Source organism: Diorhabda carinulata, chromosome 3 (genome assembly GCF_026250575.1).
Source record: "Diorhabda carinulata isolate Delta chromosome 3, icDioCari1.1, whole genome shotgun sequence".
NCBI lineage: Eukaryota > Metazoa > Arthropoda > Insecta > Coleoptera > Chrysomelidae > Diorhabda > Diorhabda carinulata.
Genome location: NC_079462.1, coordinates 35,604,230 through 35,630,196, shown reverse-complemented (window position 1 = coordinate 35,630,196; position 25,967 = coordinate 35,604,230). Strand labels below are relative to the sequence as shown.

The 25,967-nt window shown below is 29.6% G+C and overlaps 1 protein-coding gene and 1 long non-coding RNA gene across 3 annotated transcripts in view; one reads left to right on the top strand and one right to left on the bottom strand.

Annotated features, from left to right (window-relative positions):
* Nucleotides 1–25,967, top strand: part of LOC130891793 (uncharacterized) — a 54,890-nt gene that overhangs the window by 24,695 nt on the left and 4,228 nt on the right. Inside the window, exon 4 of the mRNA XM_057796757.1 lies at nucleotides 21,391–21,496. Coding sequence (XP_057652740.1) covers nucleotides 21,391–21,459 — 69 coding nt within the window. The 3' untranslated portion in view covers nucleotides 21,460–21,496. The remainder of the gene's footprint in view (nucleotides 1–21,390; nucleotides 21,497–25,967) is intronic.
* LOC130891579 (uncharacterized) lies at nucleotides 1,850–5,757 on the bottom strand. 2 transcript variants are annotated; one of them, XR_009058925.1, is made up of 2 exons: nucleotides 5,555–5,757; nucleotides 1,850–2,040 (listed from the first exon to the last, which is right to left on the bottom strand). It is a non-coding gene; the product is annotated as an uncharacterized LOC130891579 (long non-coding RNA). The 2 variants fall into 2 exon arrangements; XR_009058926.1 differs by lacking the exon at nucleotides 5,555–5,757 and adding an exon at nucleotides 3,721–4,123.

Sequence of the window (25,967 nt, the reverse complement as noted above, 5' to 3'; positions counted from 1 at the left end):
GATTAAAGGCGATATACATTTTTATCTCCATTTATTATTGAGTTGGAATTTCCGGAACTGTTGGTGATAGTCATACTGAACGCACTTTTCACACTACCACAGAAAGTGAACTCATTAAGTCTCTGAAGACGATAACTTGGTTATCTAAACGCGCGTCAGACAGTGTAATTGTCGGTGTTGGTGTAGTGGTAGTATAAACAGTCTGTTCAGTAACCATTTATTTGTCATAAGCCTGCTTAAAATGTAGTATTAATCTCATTTTTTAACTTTTTCTTGTGGATACGTTTCTTGGTAAAAATTCTTGTTTTTAGAGTGCTCTCACAACTCTTCCATCTTCTACCTTCGCAGTTTTCTGAATTTAACATACTTAGTCTTCTTCTGAGTATATCATTGACTTCATATGGTGTATATTATGTGCCAATCTGCTTTGTTAATTCAAATGTTTCATAAATCCTTCTAAATACTTTTGTTCCCCACAATAATGGGGCCTTGGTTAGAGTCCAGTTATCATCGCCGTACGTTATCATTGGTCTCATGTCTTTATTTGTAATCTAGCAGCTCTTGAGGTCTCGATTGGCAAAAATATGCCTCATTTCCTAGCTTTATTCATCTTTTCATGATCTCAGTTGTTTTCCCTACTGTCCATATTTTGTCATTTATCTTCTCCATATGGCGCTAATAATTTTGTATATTCTTCTTCAGTCTGATCAATCCCTACCTCTAGCTTCCAAGCTGCAATTTTGTATAATGCCAACACTAATGCTGCTAAGTTATCTTGGATACCAATCATGGCTATATTGATGGCTTATTGATATGAATAATAATAATTTCCAAGTTTTCCATTGAATACTTCAACTTTGTACTCTCTATTCTGATTTGATGTATGTTAATATCGATGTTATACTAGTAACGGTAGACCGTGTCAAGGAGTGATGTGCCTCGGTAGTTTTACTTACTTAGTTCCAACTTTAAGGCTTTTTTATCCATATCTACATTATGATTACATTAAAAATGTTATGAGTATTGAAAGAAAGGGAAAAGTTTATCTTACTTTCAGGTTAATTAGATATTAATATGGCGTTGGCATTAATTACTTTCATTGATTTTAAATTCAAATCAAGAGAAAAGTGATAAAATTTCTTGTGAATTATATAAGCTCGTTATGAATATATTTGCTTGAATCAAGGGTAGGTAGCAAAATAATCATTTTATAATTGAAATACTTTTACATCCTTAAAAGGATAAATCAATCAATTTCTGGGGCAAAACACTAATATCTCAGTATCTCAATAACTTTACTGGGTGATGGACAATTATGTGGTGAATATCTTAAGAATGGATTATATAGAAGCTTCAGAGAAAGAAATTTAACAAAAGGGAACTCTACAAACACGTGGAAAACATTTTCAGAATTTTAGGTCCACTACTAGAGGTCGTATTCGAAAATTTCACAAGTTTCAGTCTATAAGTATCTAGTATTTAAATAGGAGGTGAGTGAGAGTGAAAAGTTGTTGTTTGAAAGAGATTATGTCCCTCAATGAAAAAGTAAATCATTAGCAGTTTACTTAGCATGTGAAAGCTGAAGGGCGTTATTTCATATATTTAAGATATTGGGATTTCGCTAGAAAAATTTGTTTAGGTCCTTTAAAAATAAATTAAATTAACATTAAAATAGTGCGAGTCGATATTTTTTTTACTGTCCCGACATATGTTGATAAAAACGGCGAGAATTTTCCTTCAAACTTCTATAAGTCGGTTAGCTCAAACGAAAACTGCAAAATTATTCTTGACGGAAAGCTCTTACGAGGGCTGCTACTTAAGTTTTGAGGTAGACAAATAAAAACACAGATTTATAATTAGATACAACTTTATTGTTTATCAAAATATTCTCCATTGAGATCAATACATTTTTGGATGCATTTGAAGCAATTGTCGAACCATTTTTCCATTCCGATTCAAGTACATCCAAAACATGTGATTTTCCGCATCGACCGCTTCTTCAGAGGTAGAAAACTGTTGACCTCGCAATTTATTTTTGATCTGCAGGAATAAGAAGAAATCATTGGGTATGAAACAAGGACCGTACGGCGGATGTCTCATCAATTCGATGTTTTGAATTTTGAAAACAGACTAAAAGGTCATCAATACGAAAAAAAAAAAATAAAACTGTATTAAAGATCGATGAAATATCAAAAAAATGTAAATTTAATTATAAAGTGAAATATTTCACATACCACAGATTCAATATATGAAGAAATTAAAAATATTCGATAAGCCCCGTTTCATAAAATACATTAAAAACTAAATAGCGAAAACCAGATAGTGCACAACCCACATTTTCTTTGTCGATTCCTCTAAAATGACAAAGTTGTCGAGGTCGTTCACCCAACGACAAGGTCGCCTTACGCGACTATTATTATTTTCCATTTGATTCTCCGTACGTAACTTCTGTACATCTTCACTTCAGGGTCGCTGCTCAAAGACCACTAGATGCTGGCTGGCGCGAAGTTAATTTTTTTATATTGAAAAGACTTGTGTGATTTAATCATTAAATACATTTATCTATTTTAAGAAGTTATGGTTTATTTGCCTCCATGTTTAGTGAGAACGAACTAACTATACACTAGATTTATTTAACTGTTTCTTTTCATCCCATTCGTCATAATCCAAATGGAATTTAGTTTCCTATACTATAGAGGAGAGTAAGTAGCATTTAAGAGTAGAGAACGATTGGAACTGGAAATAATATCGCGGTGCAATTAATTTTTCCAAGCGTGTGAATTTCTTTTCAAAATTGAGACCTCTTGACACCGATCTGGCTGAAATTATGCGATTACCGAGCCGTTCATGAATTATTTGCTTAATACTACCTAGACAGATGCCCAATTTTACAGCCATATCGCGGACAGTACTGCGGAATGAGTTTTCAACAGTGCAAACGTTCTCATCGGTAACACTTGTTATAGGGCGCCGCGCTTTTGGCACGTTTGTCACCGTTTTTCGGCCTTAACGGAAAGTGGAACAACATTCATACACTCAACACTTGGAACGACACTTATCCTTGAATTCTTCGAGTAGCTTTCGATAAATTTCTGCCAATTTTACATTAGCTTTAAACAAAAAAAAATAATATTGCATTGCAACAGTCCAGTCTAATATTCAGTGCAGCCAATTTTACACTGAATGTTTCGTGCGTTTATTAACAAATTCCAGCTGATATTTGTACCACCCTATCAAATACTCAGTACTTATATTTCATGTTTAAGACTTGATAATAGAAAAGTACAATAGTGTAACGTTTAGATGGTCTCCATTAAAAATACATTAAACAATTTCTGAGGTAATGTTCGTTCAAAAAGTCTTTGTAAATTGTTTTTTAAATAGAAGTTAGCAGTGCTGAATCTTCATTCAAATTTTGTCAAACTCAAACTAAATCGCTTGATTTAGATGAACAAGAACGAATTACAATTCGCTTCATGTATTAAATTATGTAAGAAGACTTTTGTTCAAGATAAGGATGCTACCAAGACGATCTAGTTTATTGACCCTCGTTACATTTTACGTTACGAACAAATAAATTTCAAGATCTATCCAATCGGTTTCAATCCAAAGAAATTAATGATTATAAGCAAAATATTCAAGAAAAGGATTAACAGATACTACAATCTACTTAAAAACAAAACTGAAACGAAACATCAAAACATAAAACATTTTTCTTACCATATGTACGAGGACTTTCCCAACAATTATCGAATTATTTCAATAAATATGATATAAGTATAAGTCATAGAGGACATAATAAATTATGCAAATATTTCACTAAATTAAAATCTAAAACAACAAAAAATAAAAGAAGTAATGTCATATGTCAAGTGTCTTCTACTAATTATGACGTTGTCTATATAGGGCAAACATCTCAGTATTTAGAAAATAGACTGAGAGGTCATCAGTACGATAAATAAAATAGAACTGCATTAACGAACCGTGAAATATCAAAAAAAAAAACATAAATTCAATTATAAAGATTCAAAAATTCTTGAAACGGAATCTAATACACGAAAAAAAGAATATTTAGATATGGTTCACATCTATAGGAACGAAAGTTATAGTGATAAAAGTCTATAAGTGATAAAAAAGAAGTAAATAATTTAAGTAAAATTTATAGTTCTATTTTGTGAATTCTAATAAAACTACAAATAATTCAATTGAGTAATGCTACATATTTAAGATGAAAGGACTAAGGAAAATTCATTTTTTCTTATTAGAAAAACGTTCTATTTTGATTTTATTCTTATTTTGATATTCATGATGTAGGTAATCTATTGATCAATATAAACACGCAAATTGTCAATGTCAATATAATATTTTGATCAGGGCCGGATTAAGATTTATAAGGCCCGGGGCTAAAATAATGACGGGGCCCCCTTAAAGAATTCAAATACCCGGAAAAATTCACAAAATAATATCAATACATTAGATTTGTGGTATCAACACATCAAAAAATACAGAATGATTTCCAAATGATGGGGTGCGGGGCTATTTCCCCCCCAAGCCCCTAGCTTAATCCGGCCCTGATCTTGATAAAGATATCGAAACGTCAAAATTTATCTTTCTTTTAAAAATTACCGTTACACTACTTTACGTTTAGGTGGCTGTTGTAAATTTGGTCGTGCAGAAACCGATATACTTACGATATTGTCAAGAAACTAATTGTATAACAAGTTTTTCAATGATATAACTTGTCGTTATTCAAAAACTAGTAAAAAGGACATTGTACATACTACATAAATCGATTTCCATGATACATATTCTTTAGAATATACTCCTTTTTACAATCCTCTTTGTCCGTTATTGATATCATTGTCTAATCTTTGAATCAAGGAATTTATAGAAACTATACTTGTGTTGCATGACAACATTCAATCATTTATTATATTTACAATGGTATTATTAAGAGCCGTTATAATAAATAAACTATGTTGTTGTATTAACTTGCAAACATGAGATTCCGTGATAAAATCTGGGCCGTATGCACATGTACAAGGTGATCCAGAATTATTTATAAGAGTAGATAGTATGTTTAATAATAACTTTGAACGAATCGGAAGTATATCGATTTTGTGAACGATTATAAGATATTAATATATCATTTCCTCACCTACCCTATATAAATACAAGGTGGTTCGCATTATAAGACAAGTATTTTATGTATTAAAAAAAGGAAACATTATTAATAGATGACAAATAATGATTAAAGTTTTACATCAATTTCTGTCATCATCCTCTTGATTTATCGCATGAATCGCAATAAAATACAGGTAATAAGTGCATGAATATATATAGTTTATGTATTAAAACTACTTTTTTGAATTCGTTTAATATCGGAGCTCGAATTTTTTTACAGATTCTGGATTTGTTTTTGATCGAATGAATTTGAAAGTCCAACATGGAATAATAATAATAATAAAAAAGATCAAATATTGATTTTGCTGACACAATATTGGCATTTTGAATACAGATATGACTAATTGAATATGACAGAAATAGACCTCACCTTCCAAAAATTTTTTGTATTCAACGGTGACACCCAAATTGTAGAGCTCGTAATAAAAATCCTTTGGCAGGCATTGGAAAACAATATTTTTAATCCTAGCACTCTACATACTGCAATATATGTTAAGAACCCGTTACGGTTTTAGGTTGTCACTAGAATAAAACATCCTCCAGATAAAAGGTTTATTGATTTTTGGTCAAAAATATAACACAACGTGGTGAGTGAAAAACTACTAGCTAACCTTTCAATTAATACATCATGTCGCGCCAAAAGTGCCAATGAATGGATCATTGACAAACTGCATTGTTGCCAACTCTATAATTTATAAAATCCCAACAATATATTCAATATTGGACCCAACATCAGTTCTAGAAGTTATTGTATATAATTTTACACTCAGTATTAACGAATATGACATCTATTACAAACTCGAATAAAGCGATATGGTTAAATATGATTGGCTCAGGAAAAATGCCAAATTTAAAAATAAAACTTGAGCATTTCTTTTCTTTCGTTTGTTTCATTACTGTGGATAAGTGCTAGACATTTCACCTAAATTAATTTTAGCATTGAATACCAAAAATGTGTATTTTTAACGTAGGTAGTCGTATTATTTTAAATACGAAATTAAATGGCACTGTTTTAAGTCTAGAGTGCGTCCTCCAGTTTCAAAGCTCTAATATATATATATATATATATATATATATATATATATATATATATATATATATATATATATATATATATATATATATATATATATATATATATATATATATATATATATATATATATATATATATATAAGAAATATTAGTATATGTGCTGACCTCAAAAAGATCTTCGCTTCTACATTTATGTAATGGAGGAACATTTCTTCCAATTTACGGAATCTTCACTCGTCAGTTTCTGCTAGACATTCTCTTATCGGTTGCTTGTTTAAAGCATGAAGGTTTGGCACTTTGGGTAGATTTCTATATTCACTTCCACCCATCAGTATTTCTTTCTGTAAGTACCAGTACCAAATACTCCAGCGCCAGCTCCGTTGTATATATTTTTGTAGCGTCTGTATACCATCAAATAGTATTTCTATTGAAAGTTTGGGTGGTGTATTTCTCTTTCCAGTCTGTCTTTATACTTAACAACACATTTAAAATCAATTCTATGTAACGAGGTGTCTACAGAGTTAATCTATGTGTGACACAAATTGTTATGATGAGAAATAATGTATCACCTGGCAAAAATATATTTACCAAATTAATGAACAAAACGAAATTTTGTTACATTTTCCCCACATTCAGGGATATAAACTGCCGTTTGGCATCTACTTTTCAGCTGATACGCATAAATTGAAAACTGGTCATCTGCGAGGATGTTGTATGAGGCTTTGGTGATTGTTCTATTTTTTATTGAATCAAATAAATATTTTTTTTCTTGATGTCTTGATATTAGATCTCTTAATATGTATAAAATTAGTTTCAAAAGAGATATAAAATGAAGGCAATTTATCAAGAAAAATAGTTAAAAAGGTCAAAGAAGTAGAAAGTTCACACACACTACGTGATCCCTGATTTCAATCATTACTATTATCGGGCCGCTCATTACAGAGAGTAATCACGTGCATAGTGCGTGAGAGAGAAATTGAAAGCCTGAATCACACCATACACAACACTAAAAGGTATTTAGTGGCAAATTTGAATTGAATTTTAAATGCTTTTTTCAAACTAACATTTTTATTTGAATTTTAAATACTTTATTTTAATATCATATCATATAAATAATACTTTTATTTATCAATTGCATAGCATTCATACATTAAAATCTTCGTTCACTTAGTTAACTACTAAATGTTATACCTACATATTTCACACGTTGCCTTGATTTTTTTAAAAGTATCTATAAATATATATAATTATTATTTTAATCGTAATTTTGTTTTCCCTAACCTTAAATAGCTAGACGGTTTTTCAAATTTATGGTATATTAAATAAAAATGTAAGGGTACCTAATAATACTGTAAAGTAATATCTAAGAAAGAAATGTCGTGCTATATGTTTTATTCAAATACGTATCAAAGGTTATAAAGTAAATTCATACAAAACGCATTTGAATGTGACGTGCTTCCTCAAGTCACGCCCACAGCCAGGCGGAAGATTTGAAACTACCAAAATGTTTTGCAAAATAAGAAGCGCAGCTGTTACATGAACGACCTTAATAAATCAGAACAATAATTTTCCCCGAAGGTAATGCAAGATCGTGATGTGAAGGAACTTATCAGTATTTTTAGGGATGGAAATGACCTAACCGTAATTGTTGATCACCGGATGATCACATTCCATTGTCAAAAACAGTGTCACTTTTATCCAATACGTAAACATTATAGTCTTGGAATATTTTTTTACCCACACTAACCAAAAGATTGCAACTACAATAAAAACAATAACTTGGTTGCAATGAGGAAAATCGCTCAAGTTTTTATAAATAATAAATATTTATTATGCTTTGTATCGTCAGATGCATTTTGTCAAAATTCTAAAAGTATTAAAGCAATGACGCGTTTAGAAATGATTGTTCTTCAGATTAAATAACGTAAATAGACAGTTTAAATTTAGTTCTATGAATATCACAGCCATTTTTAACAATAAAATTTATTTTAAAATAGAGGATAGTCAATGTATAAAATAACTATAATACCACATATTAAAGAATAATAAAAATTAAAGTACATGTTTAACATGCCCTATTATACAGTCACATAATTCGTACTGTAAAAGCGCATGTTAGAAATGTAGTTTAATTTTTAATTTTTATCAAAGTAAATAAATAACATAATAAAACAAAAGCTTAAAATAATTATTAATATAAAATTTTTAGAATATAATAATAATAATAAATCAATGTAACGTGCAGCTGTGTAAACTTGACTTTCTCAGACATTGCTTCAGCCAATACGAATCGTTATAAAAGGTATCACTAGCATCCCATGAGCCGATCACGCGTGTTTATTACTCTCACTACCGACCGGCCATATTTATAACAGATATTGATTTTCTCGGTATTCTTTTCTATACAAATTAATAATCAACCTATCTCAAGCTTATTGATAACTTAACAATATAGATTGTTTGAACTACCTTATATCTCTTATTACAATAAATGATAAACTTGATATTATATATCAAGATTTAAATTTTCGTAATGGTTATTTTAAACGTCAGTTTGGTTACTCGTCTTCCTGATGTTGCATGGATTATTTTAGCTTTTTAGTCTTCATTGGTAATACCATACACACAGCTGTTGTGGTTAGAAAGATAATTGTTTCCTTGGTAGGGTATTAAGCTACTATAACGTTACCTGATATTTTTTATACTGGGGCAGAGCGGGGTCACTTAATCCGTATTCTGTTTAAATCAGTGTAAGGTGCTTTCAAAGGAATAATTTGGAAAAAGTTCATTTTAAATCAGTCGATTATTTATTGAGATGAAAAAACTTCAACAAATCCGGTGTTTACTATACTACATTTTGCTTAAAACAGGCTAATTACCTCATAGGAGGGGTTTTTTGAATCACCCAATGGGATCACCAGAACCACTGGGTTATTAAAACATATGAAACATAGAAACAAAAACAAACATAAATTGGGGAAAATAAACCTAAACATTTTAGTTACTGTCACAGTTCGTGCAAACATAAAATGCACTGACACCAAAAGTGCAATTATCATGAACCCATTTTGGCAAATAGGTACGATGCAACTCACTCTTTTCCTGGGAGACTGACTGACCGAGACCCAGCGCACACTAGACAAAAATAATCACCTCTACAGTAGCTGGCAGAAGTTGTGCTTTCTTTACATGCTTCTACTACTTCTTATTAAACTTTTTATTATTTTTCTTAACACAATAATTGGTAATCTTTAAACTTCTTCAGAGGAAATATAAATTTACCAGGAACTGAGTTTCTAGCTGCCGATACGACAGCAAGTACTGTTATATTAGTTCCAAGTTCTCCTGACGTAACAGAACCAGCAGTTTGCTTTCCTTTGGCTGCTATTATTTTACCCGGTTTCAAGTTACCCTGTTGGAACACTAATTTCGTCGATGTTTTATATTTTGGAAGCTCGGAATTGATACTTGTCTATAACTGTACTCAGCTTGTTATAAACCAAACTTGTCTATGTTGTTTATCTTTAGCAGTTTTGCAGATGCTTAAACCTTCAAGGACTTCATCTACAGCTTGTTTTATCGATTCTTTACTGATGTGTAATTTCGCATCCTAAAATTAAAATCTTGTTAAAATCGAAATACACTTAATCCATAACCAAAGGATAATATTAGTATTTCTCTTTTAGCTCTTAACTTCCAATATCACGTGCTGTCACTTAAAATGGACGACGGCCGGTGACTTATCCAACAGTAGCGGATCCCTCAACCTCCCGCTTTGTTTTATATCACCCCCACCTTGTGCCAGACACTATATGTGGAGCATTAGACCTTGCAGGTCAAAAGACCCCACTCTGCCCTACTTACTTTTTTTGAACATCTTAAAAATATCTTTTTCCAATTAACATATCAAATATCATAGAATAAAACTACGAAATATAATTTTACATAAATATTTATTGAATACAACATTCATATTCACATACAACATAGTATGAAACTTTGATAAAAAAAAATTTAACTTCTACAAAATCCAGGTAGAAAAAATAGATCAACTATATCCAGACAAAAATTCATTCACATTGATGCTAAAAAAAGAATATCAATGGAAATGTTTGGGGTGAATATTTGGGGAGTATTTGTTAATAAATAGTTATATTTTGTGACAATTTAGAAGTTTGTACAAATAGTCAATATTTCTGCCAACATACTATTTTGTAATGTACACAATTAATCTATTTTAATAGTCTACATAAACTGTGTGTTATGAAATCGTTAAACCATTGCTCTTGTTTTACAACTCGACAACTGCATGGACTACATTGGTGTACTGAAAATAATATTATATATAAATATTGTGAAGAACACGTGAAAGAAAATTTAGTTTTATAAATTACAAATAAAATTATTATATTTATATACACGGGGTGTCCAAAGAATAATTGGCTCTGGGTCACATATCAAGAACTGTTGAAAGGAAAAAAATTATAACAAATGTAGCCACGATAAAAAGTTGGAAATTACTTTTAAAATCATTTAAAAAGTTTAAACTCCGCCTTTACTCAACTGATTTTTACATTCTTGCTGAATGATTAACATTCACGCTAGACAATGTTAATTACTAGTTATGCAGTTCTTTTGGAGGTTTGTAAAAGAAGATGAGAAGCAATATAATAGCAAAAAACACATTTCGATATATTTATCCATTTTGAGATATCTATAAGTGTGAATTTTAAATATTCTCCTTCCTTGTCTTATACTACTTTGTCTCCTTCATCTTCTCTTAATAGTATGCGTAACGTCCTATCAATGTTTGTTTTCATTTTCACGCAATCCATTCTTTTCAAACTTCTTATACTTCTTGTTTTATTGTCTTATTGTTCATCACCACTTTTTTTATCCTATCTCCTTTATGCATTCAAAATTATTTCTATCTAATCAGTTGCTATCAGTTACTATCAATAACAAAAAATTGAGGTTAACTCTTAGAGCCTGTTAATTTATTTGTATTTCTTCAAGTTTATTTCTATTATTACACGTGTTTTCTTTTCATTTAATTATTATTATTTTTTAAAAGTTGTCTGTAATTATTTCTCCTATAGTACTTCTAATGTACCTCATGCACAGATGAAAATATTTTTTATTCAGTGGCTGAGTGAAACGCCTATGAAGAGTCAAAGTTTTTCGTGGGTTGAAATTCGGGCAAAAATAGCTATTAGAGAGGTCAGTAGCTTCATAGTAAATTATACAATTATATTTATATAAATATAGTACACTTTGTATATCTATATCCTTATTAACGTGTTCCGTGGTGGTATTTTTAAATTCCAATGCTAAATAGAAATACAATGTCCATGATTAAACAGTATGTATAAATAAATATACTATATCTAAGTGAAAACGCATGTTTTAAATGAAAATAAATTCAACTATCTATGGATATAACTCACAATAGTTATTTATAATAAAAGCGTGCAAAAATACTCCAAGCACGAGTATCATACAATATTTTATCTTCTACCACATTAACTTGTCCTTAATTATATATTACATATCGTCGGATTCTGAAAAGGACATTATGTAGATCCAATAGTTAACCGGAAAGAGTGAAAAATAATTTGTTGGAAACTGAATTATAAGCATATATTTGTGACAAAATTTTCCAACTTAAGTTGCATATTCTATTAATAAAAACTGATTTTAATTCCCTTAATTAATATTTACACTGAAATCTGGACAATTGTTTATGTTATTGATTATTACATTTTGGTATTTTTTTTCTTTCACAGTAACTTCGCTTCTCAAAAACTGTGACGTTATAGTTTCTATTTTTGATGCTGGAAGCGCCTCAGTATCTAGAAAATCGACGAGTGTCGATTTAGGCTCTAGTTCCTCTAGTGCAGAAGTTTCTGCTCTGGGGATATCTTCAAATTCTTGGTTTTCGACATTAAAAATATTTTTGGTCGTCTCTTTTTTATTCTAGAGAGAATGGTCGATGTAGTCTTCTGCGACAAAGTTTTGCTTATAAATTGAGATTCAGATTTTAGTATGAAGCAATTTCTGAAAATGAATTTAACTTTTTGACCATTTTTTCGTAGATGTTTATCACATCAAGTTAATTGCAATTTTTCTTCTTTCTTCTTATTATACTCTATTACCAAGAAATTAGATTACTGTTCGCATAATGTCAATAATTAAAGTGGAGTAAAGCGAAGAAATTTCTTAGAAAGACCTAACCTCAAAATAAATGAATGGATGATTCAATATATTGAAATTATTATATCTATTTCATACAGAATTTCTGTTATTCAAATTCTGTGTAATTCAAAAGACTGTTGTCAATGTAATGTAATTTCCCTAATGTATATTTTTAACAATTTTTCTATGAATAAATAATGTGAATACAAGCCGAAGTAGAGAAAATAGTATAAACTCGTAACAGAAGGTCATTCCAGCTTCGGCTACTCTCGCTACGCGCTCGTGTCCAAATTCTTGCTGGAATGGAATCGTTAGGAAAAATTTAACACTGTTAATTTGAATAATTGTTTTTGTTTGCATCATATGAGTATATATTGGTTTACTTTGGTGCCGATTTCTAATATTTTAGTGTTGATTTATTTTTTGCATTTGAGCTTTCAAATAAAAATAAATATAAAAATGAAATTGTCAAAGTATAGTTAGATTATACGAATGTTCTTTAAACTTACTGCAAACATCTCTTGCAGTAAAACGTGGTTTCTGATGTTTTATGATGTTAAGGGTCAGTAAATGTAAACTTTCCATTGTCAGAAATAAGCAGAAAACCTTTTTTTGTGATAAAAAAAAATTACTAATTAATATTTGATACGACAGTGTATTGAGAAATTCTTGAAACGCTATGTTTGTGACGTTATGATGTTGAAGGAGTTTCTCGTTAGTACAGTGTCAACGGCTTCTATAATATATATTTAAAATGACTGAAAATATTCCAAATTTACTGCCAAAAATTATTTATACATACTTTTATTCATTCGTAAGTAATAAAGGATTTATAAGAATTAATTTGGCTGAAGTTCAAGCGTCAGGTAAATATAAAAAATATTAGAATAATAAATGTCCTGTTCTTCATCAAATGCGAATCATTTATTATCATATACTTGAACCTTCTCTATAATTCACTCTATTTATTGAGAAAAATCGCATAAGAAGACATTCTTCATCAATTTTGGAGTTTGGAATTTAAAAAACTTTTTTGGAAAATTGTTTTCTTGGTATTTGTATATAATAGTACGAATAAAGGATGATAAATATCATTAATGCATCTAAATATTCTTGATTTTAGATATCTTCCGTTTTAAAATTAGTTTTCTTAATAATTTTTTGATTTTGATTCCAAATTTATTAAAAAAACTAATTTTAAAACGGAAGACATCTAAAATCAAGAATATTTAGATGCATTAATTCATCAATATATTGAGGATAGTTATACAGGGTGTTTCTATATTTGACCGAAAACGCTCTACCACAAAGAGATCTGAATAAATGATTAATTTTGATACGGGAATACGAACCCTTACGGGGTTAATATAGTTACTGATAAATATGATATGTTGTTTCTTGCTTGAAGTATTTTAGATAGTTATGGTCTTTTCAGTATATCTACTACGGATAACTTACATGAACCATTCTTAGTCGGAAAGAAAGAAATTTTATTATTATTGTTATTATCGATTCAAAAACATTTCTTTAATGTATATTTCTAAGAATATATATAGGAAATATCGGCGTATTTTAAATTTATAACGTTCATTGGAATAAAGACATTAAATTTAATACGAGAAACTATTGACCCCGACTTTATTAAATTATAAATAACTACATACTGCCAAGTAACGAAAGTAACTACATCCCGAGCTAATTTTAACGTCAGCTTAATGTAACCATAACGTAAACAAGATACATTTACGATTATTTCAAAATATTTCCAAATCTATTAAAATCCATTACCGACAACAAAAATAAGGATTATAATATTAGTTTAATAATTTGAGGAAGTAATGATGGCAATGACATAAAATAATAGATTTCAAGATATTGTAATGAAGAATTGAGGTTATAACAGCGGTCGGTTGCAATAAATGCGGCAATGTGGTTGTTGTTGCTGACGATCAACACAATTGTAACGATCGTCACATTTTTGTTAAGTCAATAATGTTATTTTTTTCCTATTTATCTCTACTCAACCTTGAAGAGGATGCTCAATTGGCCGTAATAGTAGAATTATTTTCCCTCTGCGTATTGAAGTTTACATTATCTTCAAGTATTCATGTAAAAATATTTTTTCAGATGAAATTGGTTTTTCACTGTTTATTACACTCGTGACTAGTTTCAGAAAATCACTTCTCATCTAGTTTTTCTTTGTTTTTCATCGGATTAATGACAAACAAATAGTTAAAATGAAAATTTTTTGCTCCAGAGGAAAACCAATAAAATTGAAGTCGTCTAATTGAAGACAACCAATCAGTACATTGTACTGAAAAGTCTTTTTGACTTTTCAAATATTTAATATTTCGAAATGTCACTATTTGGTTGTAGTACTGAGAATATTGATGAAACTTTAGAATAAAACATACCAAAATTTGTATGAAATCATTTATAGACTTGTTAATGATAGAAAGTATCAATTAGATTTAAATCAGACTGCGGAAGGACGAAGTTTTAATGAACTAAAGTCAAAACCAAGTTGACCTAACAAGTGAGCTGTTACAAGACAAATATTATAAAGGAAAAAATGTTCGACTACATTAAGTTTCGAAAAAATAACAAGATGGGAAACTGCTACTTTCTTGATTTTTATGTATCAAATCAAAGAACAATGGTTTTGTAACAAATCGACTTGAATATAACCCTGTACTCAAAAAGGTGATTTAAATTATTTCTTATAAAAAAGATCCTGAAAATGAGGGATGAAAACTATTTTATTACTCATGAAAATTGTTCATTAAGTACTTGTGATAATACAAACGATAATTTGTAAGAAATTTTAAATTTATTGTACGCTTTTAATAAAATTAATAATTAAACTTATTGTAATAAACAGTTATATTATGTTGATACTTGATACTTTTGATACTACAACTTGTTGATAACTAACAAATTAGTAACGGATAATAAAATTCTTTTAATATACATTATTGTAACACACAATAACACTTTTTAGTTTTTAGTCACTTGATAAATATTGCTTTTTCAGTAACTAATTATAAAAATACTGTATTGACTTTTACACCACTATACATCATAGAAAATAAATTATTATATCAAAATATTTGCAAGATCATTTCCAGTAAAGCTTCGTTTTTCAGATGTACTTTCATTTTCTTTGTTACTAGTATCTAAATTATCTTTATTAAAAAGATATCAAAGTTTCGTCGATGTTCCTCAATTTCTCTCACATGTCCAGTAAGAACAAGATTTTTACCCTTGGTCATAGTTTCTGGTTGAAATTTTATTTGATGGCCGAAATCCTGTTTTTATAATAATATCCATTTCTTTGGTTTAACTAAAAATAATGAAAAAATCAATTAATTAAGCAAATATTTCCATATCCCATTGAAAAACAGTTTAAAGCAACTTAACCTCATATTATGTTTACTGCATTCTGTTATATATTTTATCATTATACATACTTGTGTTTTTGGCTTCTCAAGAAAATTATAAAATTGTAGTAAGTATTAAATTGTCACATTTATTTTTGACGACTAATTCATTACTATTTATCATACTTTTTTTCCAAAATTTTTCTGTTTACTATTGAAAAACGTAATAAAACATGATGCTCTGACAGCCTCCCGTAGTTCATATTCACTGTGGCGCTGCAGTCACAATCGGAGCGAATACCGAAAGCAAAGTTTTAATTGAAAACGACGAATAGCAATGTTTGTCATCAGATTATTCAAAAGATTGATGTCCAAATGGGCCCAAATATTAAAATCAACAAATTATTCCTAAGAATAAATCGTTACAAAACCATTTGCTGAAGCGATTGGCTTGAATACCAATAAAAACAATTAGTAATCACTGCAATAGATCGACCGCGGTTAGTCGATTGGCCAGAAGTGGTGTACAAGAGCAAAAGCTTATAAAAATTACGGGTCAGAACAATGCCAACTCAATGAAACCCTACTTGAATATTGAGGAAGAATATAATAAAATTATTAACAGTATGCGTATTGGAAATACATTTTCATCAGTTATAGTTTTTCTAATTATTGTTTTGTTAATGGCTCCTTTAAATAAATTGTTTTTGCTCTGTATTTTTTCTATAATCACTGTAGGGTTCACGCCAGCATGGCGACATAGCGACAATTGTCGACAAATCATCAAGAAATGTCGCCAAAATCATACACATCGTCGACAAATTTGTCGCCCAAAATATTTTTAAAAAAACCTACCTATGTTTTATATTTACTGTGCTGTTTTTGCATAAAAGAATTTATATATGCCATAAAAATATGTATAAAAGTATGTGTAGCATGCATATGTTAATTTTTTTACTTTTGTCTACCACGTTATATTTTTGGACCACTAAATCATAACTTAGGTGATCCTTTTGGACCACTAAATTTTCATTGCTGGTGTAAACCCTAAGAATCAGCAAAAAATTCTCTATCTTAATAACCCTCCATCACTAATAAATGCTAAAAACACATTTCTTAAGATTGTTGCTTATAGGCAACAGACATTCTTTCACTACTTTGCCTGAAATCTCGATTTATTTCAAAAGTTAGAATATGTTCCATAATTACTTTTTGAGTACTTTCAAGAAGCCGTTATAGTAACGAATGAAAGAATAATCTCACGATTAAAGTGTTCATAAAACGAAGGTAATTGATACATTGCAAAGGTTATGAACAGGAAGATAAAATAATCGCGTAGGTAATAGTTACATGATTATTGAGTAATAGTAAATTTTGAAAAAATATTAAACGCTGTTATCCTTTAATATTTTTTTCAAATTACATGTTATTAACAAGTTTTTGAATCATTTTAAACGGAAATTTTGTATAAAAATTAATAATAGAATTGTGTATTTATTATTATATATTGAAAAATTAACCTCGGATCTATGCCAACCTTCTCCTCTAGAAAAAGTTATCGTATATTGTTTCCGTGTTTATAATTTCGATTTATTCCTGTCTAGATGAATTTCCGAGAAATATTTTGAGATTTTTGTTTTGACGTTACGATAAATTAATTAGCGTATCTGCAAATACATCGGGATATTTATAAATAAAATTTTGTAGAAAGTATCATGATTAATGTAGTGCACCTTTCACTCATAAATTACAATCATAACAAATTACTAAGTGCAATTCATATTTTTAAAATTCAATTTTGATAAAAAAACAGCGTTTATTAAAAATTACGGTTAAACCATAATAATTAAAGTTCGGAAAGGATGAGGTTTGACTATTATTTTCACAAATCAAGAACACTTTTTCGCCGTTTTGCAGGATTACAATAAAAATGACTAAATTATATATAAATATATTTGAACATAGCTTTGCTATATCTCAATGTTATTTTGCCAAATGGTAAAACAATTAAAATGTAAGCAGTTTAGTTGATAATTGTGAAAACTGAATAATATATGTAGTATAATTTAATAATATTATTTGTGAATCAATAATTTTCTATTCATTCCAAATCAAGTACATTATTTCTCTACGAAACCAAATATTACCGTACAAGCAATAACTTCTAATAATCTTTTTCTTCAGCCCCACTTAAATGTTTTCGAATGCAAAGGTATCTCATGTGTAGGGACATTGAAATCATACCTTCTTCTCCCACCTAAGCGATTATTGAGAATAATAACTTTCTATCTTCGTCTAAAATATATGGCGGGCCACTTCTATACTAAACTTACTATGTTTCTCAAACATGTTGGAGATCTTATTAACAGTACCCTCTGAAATATGATATCCTGTATTTGTTTTTATTGAATAATACACACACTTCAATTTAACTGTTTTTTCGACAATTAATAAATTAGATTTAATTCAGTTATACACAGGAATGCTAAAAACTGATCCAAAATATTTATCAAGACAAAAACTCGTCAAAAAATACGCTTTTTTCTTTCTTAATGTATACTATTCAAAATCTTTGTGTTTTTAATGAAATTCCAACCGAATTAAAATTATTTACAAAAAAAAAATATCAGACTATATCATATCTCCTCGAATTTCTCATGAAAAACTAACTACGTTTTCTAATTATCTAGAACGCAGTATTATTCCCTATTTGAATTTAGAATAATTCCCTCCTCGTTTGTAGTCGAAATGACATTTATTATGTCAGATGCGAATGTTTTGCTCAGCAACAATTTCTTACACATTCATTAAGGCGGTAATGTACGGCCGACGAATATTTTCGTCGACTGCACAACGAAAGTTCGGAAAGAGATACCGCTCTAAAGTGTAAATGAGCGTTGTGTAGCTAAAGACATGAGACGACGTAGAGACACTTTCAACTGAAATACAGATGTTCGACTCACTTTTGTTGCGCGCGACTGTCCGCTTAGGCATGTTCATTCATAATCAGGTTCTCAATATTTTCCTAGTATATACAATTTCATGAATTCTCAACACTACGATGAACAATACTGTCCAACAATTGAAGAGTTTTGCAAGTTTTGCCTTACCTTCGTTTAACCGTCATCTATGTCCAGGCAGAATATAACTTTATCTTCCTTATTCCATGTTAAAACGAAATCAAATTCCAAGCTTGTATTGATATATTTATAATAAACATGTACGTGAAATATATTTGAGATAAAATAATATTTACTGGGTGTCTAGTTTCTATACCACTTTAATTTTTCCAATAAATAAACGTGATTTCGTTCGAAATATAATCACCATACAAATATATCATTCCACATTCATTTATTATTTAAAATTTTTATAATACTTTAAGATGTCGAACGCCATGTGGTGAGCGGTCTATAGAGTCTAAGGCGGTCAAAAGAAATTTAAAAATTGATGAATTATTAATATTGGCGTTTTTTAGCTTAACCTATAAATCATGGTGAAATGTGAAATTAAAAAAGATGGCCACATCCCGATAATTTGAATTTAGCAATATGTTGAATAAAAGTTTCTGCATTCATACTTTTTTTATAAAATACAGCGCTAGCACCTTATATCCCCGGCAGGAGACATATTCTCGGCGTTGTCGACAAAATAAACTAGAAGAATATCATAACTTACAGTTTTAACTTTTTGGAGATCTCGCCATTCCATAAAAATTTGATATTCGTGTTCACATCTCGACCTGGATTTTGGTATTAACTAATCAGCACTGGCTTGTGCTGCTAGCTCTAATATGTTTTAAGAATATTTGGATTTTCTTTCAAGCATTTTTTCCAAAATTAATAAGAATTAAACTGACTGAAAATAAAACAATACCTATAATAAATATATCGTTGCTATGGTAATGTTAATCGTGTTTGGTTAGGTTTTAAATTTAATTCTTATTTTTAGCGTTGTTTTCAGATAACTATAATAAAAATTATCGTTCACAACACGTCCAGAAATGGAATTTTTCGTATCAACATGTGTGATGACTCACACGAAAGTTCCGAAATCCTCATATCCAGACTCTTAATGAAATATACTATTTTGAAAAACGTAAAAATATTGACGTTTCGAACTATTTCGGTCTTTATCAAAATACGATTTGACATTGACAACCTGCACGATCATATGAATCAATAGATCACTTAAAATAGGTGAACTAATTCCAAATAACATTTAACAAAAATTTGACAAAAATGTCTCATTATCATTACCCATTTTGTAAGCTTGATACCTCCGAAAAGGGTGGTGCGAGAAAATTTTATTATAGGAAAGAGCCATCATATGAAATTTGTGATCACACATCTCAATTATAAATATACTATAACTGCTCTTTTAGTGACACCTAGTAGCCAGAGCTAATTTTAACGACCTCATATTCTGTTTGTGGGAAGGTTAGTGTTGTAATCGTATGTGATTTATCCACTAAAAAATTCGTCAAGTATTAAATTTGTGTTCTGTATTTTATATACACACGATATTTTACGTCAACTAAACAAATTTTTGACTGGCAAGCTAAATGTTTTAGATGAAAAACTACTCAACTGAGAGTCAACCTGCTATTACGTAGTAGTTAATACTTCTGTTTAATAATTGAATAAGATTTATTAAACACTGTTTTGAACGCACCTCGTATATATGTATATTTCTTGTTATTAATCTGTTCGCCGCATATACTGAATTTTGTTACCATGGCAACCAGCCGTATTGTGGTTTCTTTTATCAGACCTTTTTTTGCTTGTCTAGTCCGTTAACAATGGGCCGTAAGATAAATAGAAAAAGTGTAACACTTGCCTTTTGGCCTTGGTGCGTGTGATTATTAGTTCGCTACTATCTTATAATATATTTATATATTATGTATTTTGGTTGATGTCAATTAGCAAGAGTGTATAAATGTTTTAGTTTCAATGTACAATTTAGTTAAACAGTAAATACAGTCCACTACTTATTGGTTTATAGTTTAATGATGTAGTAAAGGTGAATAAGAAGAAAGTTTAGTGTTTTATTTACCATTATAAATAAACTAAAAAATAACGTAATCAGGAATCTCCTGTACAAACACATCATCATCTCCCACCATCCGTTACTTTTTTGTTTCATTTGTGGTATAATGCAAATCTAAATTTAGGCAACTCTTGGTGTTAGATATGTAATAGTAGAGGCGTATATACATTTATGAAGATTGACCAACATCAAAAATTGCAAAAAAGCAAAGGCCTGATCAATTTTTTCGTAGTACAATATTATTAGTGGAAGCAATTCACATTCATCTCTTATTTCTGCTATTAATATAACTATTACTTAACTAGAAATAAATTCACCCAGAAAAAATGAATAAACACAGAATCATTCCATTTTATTAACGCAAAATATGTGGGGTATATAGAGACATTTCAAATAATTATGGAGACTTTTTGCACCTAGTATCTCAAGGAACATTTACTCCTATAATCATCAGTTTTAATTAATTTATAGTTTTCGAAGTACTTGCTTATTAATCAAACTTTACTCCATTTAATTTAATGTGCGAATACATATTTTTTTGTTTTAGGGTTCAGAGAATAGCAGAGGAACGATGAGCTCAGGAGCCCTTTTAAGGGGCTACGGGCCACGTGCCTAACATTATGAGGGAAGAAGAACTTGAAGTGGCCCTGAAGGTAAAACAGTAATACCTCTGCTTTTGCTGAAAAAAACTTTAGTAAAGAATTCTAAATATAATATCACTTGTTTAATAACAACATTCTTCATGTGAGAAATACGTCAATTAGTGATTTAAGTCTAAGTGAGCGGTCATATTTTCTACTATTAGAAATGTAGATACATGTTATGTAAGCCAGTTTCACGTTATTGCGCCTTTTCAGCACAATAGATGTGCCTTTCTCGTCAAAACTTCAATCCGAGCAAGTACCAAGTTACGAACATCTTTAAGACAGACTAAAGTTGACCAAACCTAAATTATAGAACTCGGTCTGACTCGAGTATATATGTTATACATAAATTGATAATTTATGAATTTCTGTATATAAATGAAACACTTTAAGGCATATAGTTTTAAGTCTTTTGATCCTATTTCGAGGAAAAAAGCTATTTTTGACCAGTTATATATTTTAACGGATGTTGAATTATTCTCCAGAAAGCATGTTTTGACATTTTTGTCGATACACACCAAATTATAATTTTGATCATTATAGAATATGGAAATAGTTTTTATTTATAGTACCTACTTATATAGTAGTAAAAGTTTTTTTTAAGCCAAAATTGATTTATTTTGATACAAATCATCTTAAATCTTAAAGATGGTTTCAATACTGTTGATGGTGAAAAACTTGAAAAGTTATGGGTAGAGAAATGTCATAGATTCTTACGTTTAACCTCAAAAAGTTAATGTTGTTAATTATGGTTGTAATGTTTGAAAAAATTGTTGATCAGTGAATATACATAGTACTACCATAAAGTATGAGCAAGTTAAATAACTCACTTCACAACTTTCTAAAATGTTATTTATTGAGCAAAAAATATAAATGAATAAAGTGGTTTCAATAATCTGACGACTGCACTCGTTGATGTCAAGACTATTAAGAACACACTATGTGTGAATATGCTCTATTATATACTAATCTTATTGTATATAAAAGGACACTTGAAATCGCTTAAATATGACCTTGACTCTCATTAGGAACGGTCAGTGTACAATAAATCTGAACGAATACAATAGTAACTCGAAGTTAAATAGGTAGATTTATGATTTTTAACATTAATATAAAACAAATATTAGGTTATCCGAGACAATATGTTAATGGACGGTAGAATAAGGGATACATGGTACCAATTAATATATTATTAACAGATCGTAATGGTTCCCATTATCACATTGTACATGAATTTTTAATTTTACTCAATAGCGGATTTTTTAGCTAATTATTAGACAGTTATAGTTTCTATTTATGACCAAATTTTATTTTTATTTTTGTACATAAATGTTCACAATATTATTCTTTTTCAGCTCTCATAATCAACATCTTAAATAATTCTTGTAACATTAAAATTTTTTTAAATATTTTTATTTTATTCTTGTCAGTTTTATAAGATTAAAGTAATGATTCACATCCCTAATAAGATTTGATAGATCATGAACTGCGGTCACAGACTATCAAATAGTTATGAAAATTGTGAAAGTAAGTCAATGAAAGATACTATTATGGAATGACAAAAACTCGAACTCTGTTTCATTTAAAAATTTAGATCATTATTTAACTCAGTATGATTGGAAATATCACCAATTCTCAGTTGTGTCATGTATTGTCATAATAAAAAATAAAACATTCTGAATTACTAATAATTCATCATCGTACCATACCAAAAACAGTAATTAATTATGAAGTAGGATCCGTCTGGGATATTATTGAAATTAATTTTTCCTTGATAGATGCGTGTTTCTAAAATAGATAAGCTTTGGACAAGTATTATCGGCAATTTGAACGGAAAAACTATTTAAATTTTTTGATCAATCAAATAGAGAAGCAATAAAAAATGGTTTCAACAGGATGGTATATCATAACAATTTAATGCTGTTGTTTCAAATTATTTTTGGAGAGTATTTTCTTCAAAGTTTTTAGAGCACTGAAAAAAAAGCAACAATCCTGGAACTAAAAATAGAAACAAGAAAAATGAGAGTAAAGCTTTTTTCATGCTTCACTTTCTAAAACGAAAAGAATAAATGTCTAAATCTGATACATTATTTCCACTTCACAGACAAAAACCAACCGAAAAGTATTGTTAACTAATCATTACCGTATTCGTTCTATTAGCTTATATTTTTTCAGTTAAAATAATATCCGGGTATAAACACTCTATAATTGTGTAAGTGAATCAAATTATACAACGACCAACAGTTGTTTTAAAGTAGATGCAATTATACGAGGAATGTAAATAATGCCGTTGTCCCGTAATCTCGATAAAACGTTTTTCATGAACCTGTTTCTTCATAATCATATACATCCGTCTGGAAACGCGTTTGATTTATTGAACAATACATTAGTCCATTAGTGATTATCAAATTTATTCAACGATCACTATAACATAAAATATTCAATATTTCAATAATGTCGAATACCTTTTAATGATCACATTAAGGTGTAGAGCAAACATAACAAAACTTGTTTCATTTCACTATCTGATACATCTACAATAAAGTATGTATACATTGTCGCGTTTGCGAAAACAGAGTGATTGTCTTTTTTTATGTGGAATTTTATAACGAAATGTAGGCTGCTTAAATAGCATTTACGTAGATATGCATTACTTTGTTGGAAAAAATAGAAGATGCTGATGTCAGGCAAATGAATATCAAGTCTGTAAATCTGTCATCTGTCATAAATAAAGGTTTCTCTCGGCTACGTGCTGCTTGCATTCATATAATCTCGCAATTCTACAAAAAGCTCTTTCCAAGCATTATACATTATGCATATGAAATCAATGGTAGACTCCATTATAGAAATACGAGTGCTTTTGAATGAATAACGGGGTTTCAACGCTTTTTATTATAATAATTATTGTATTAAACTTGTTTAATGTCACAAGTGCGCATGTGCAAGAGATGTTTCTGGTGTACACAAAGCGTTTTGCGTTTTAAAATTTGCAATCTGTAAACTCTGTAGAACGTACATTCCATACTAATTTCGGTTGTGATAGTTCAGTGATGGAAATAACAGGGAATGACCAAGACTTAGTGAAGAGATTCATTGACAGCTGTTTTCAAGGAGTTAAATATATTTTCTAAATTATATATTCGATTATGAATTTTTAATGGATGATTACGTATGAAATATAATGTAATATGTAATAAAACTAGCTTAATTTAACCGAGATATTATTACAAAAATTATTGGGACTTTTTTGTTAACAGTAAATATTTTTTATGGAGTTATAATTATATAAAAAGTGTATTGAAAATATAAAAAAAATACGTGCATATTCTCTTTATAACTGGTTTTATTCGTGGTGCCCTTTGGATACATTTAATATGCAGTTGATGCTAATTATGTCGGGAATAAATATATAACACCAAAGTGGACTAACTTTAATATATTTTCTGTACTTGCGAATACTTATGTATTCATCATCTGGGACTGAAATTATGGTAAAATACAATAAACGAAGTATGTATAAAAATAATAAAATTTCTACTTACAATTATTAGGATTTTTGGTAGTTTTGAATCGTATTCTTGTAAAAAAAATTAAAAATCATAGGTTTTTAAATTCAATATGAAAACGGTCAAATATCTAGGATTACATCTGGATACGAAACAAAAGTGAAAAGAACATATCAAAAAGAAAATAGAGGAACTGAAACTTGGATATGAAAATCCATATTAGTTACTCTGAAGAAGCTCACAACTTACTATTGAAAAATAAGGTGCTAATATACAAACAAATAATCAAATCGGTATGGTTTACAGCTATGGGACTGTACAAGTGAAAGTAATTATGTTGGCCTGCAAAGAATCTAAAACAGAATCATAGAGTTTTTTCAGATAGAGTAGGCATGCTATAGGCGCCCATACAAGTGGGAGCGTCTGGCCGATAGAAAGAGAGAGAGAGAATAATTTATGTATTGCTGTCTCTGTCTAATGGCGCATGCGCGTTGATTAGATTTCGTGTCAGAACATGAATTGAAACAGAATAAGATCTTTCCTGCAATACTGTTGATAAACGAAATCTAGTGCAATGAATAGGTTGAGCTAATGTACAAATCATTAGGCTAAGCCCCTCAGCCCACAATTTTTTGAAGTACTTCACAGTATGTATATCCATGAATGCACGGTGGCCGAGGTGTCAAGATCTCAGCCTTTAGATTTTGCTTTTCTCGGTTCGATTCCCGCAAATGCCAATTTTTTTAATGTTTTTTTTGCTAATATATTTATAGGAATATTGTTTTGAGAGAATTTTTTGGTATTCTTTTATATTTTATTTGTGGAATTAATTTTGCAAGGCTAATTAATTATCATTATAACTGAAAATTTATTCCTATTGTATCAATCAAAATTTTTTATTGCATTCCATTAAGTCAACATTATTTATCAGTAGTGCACGTAATAATTTGAAGAATAAATTCAGTTTATCAGTA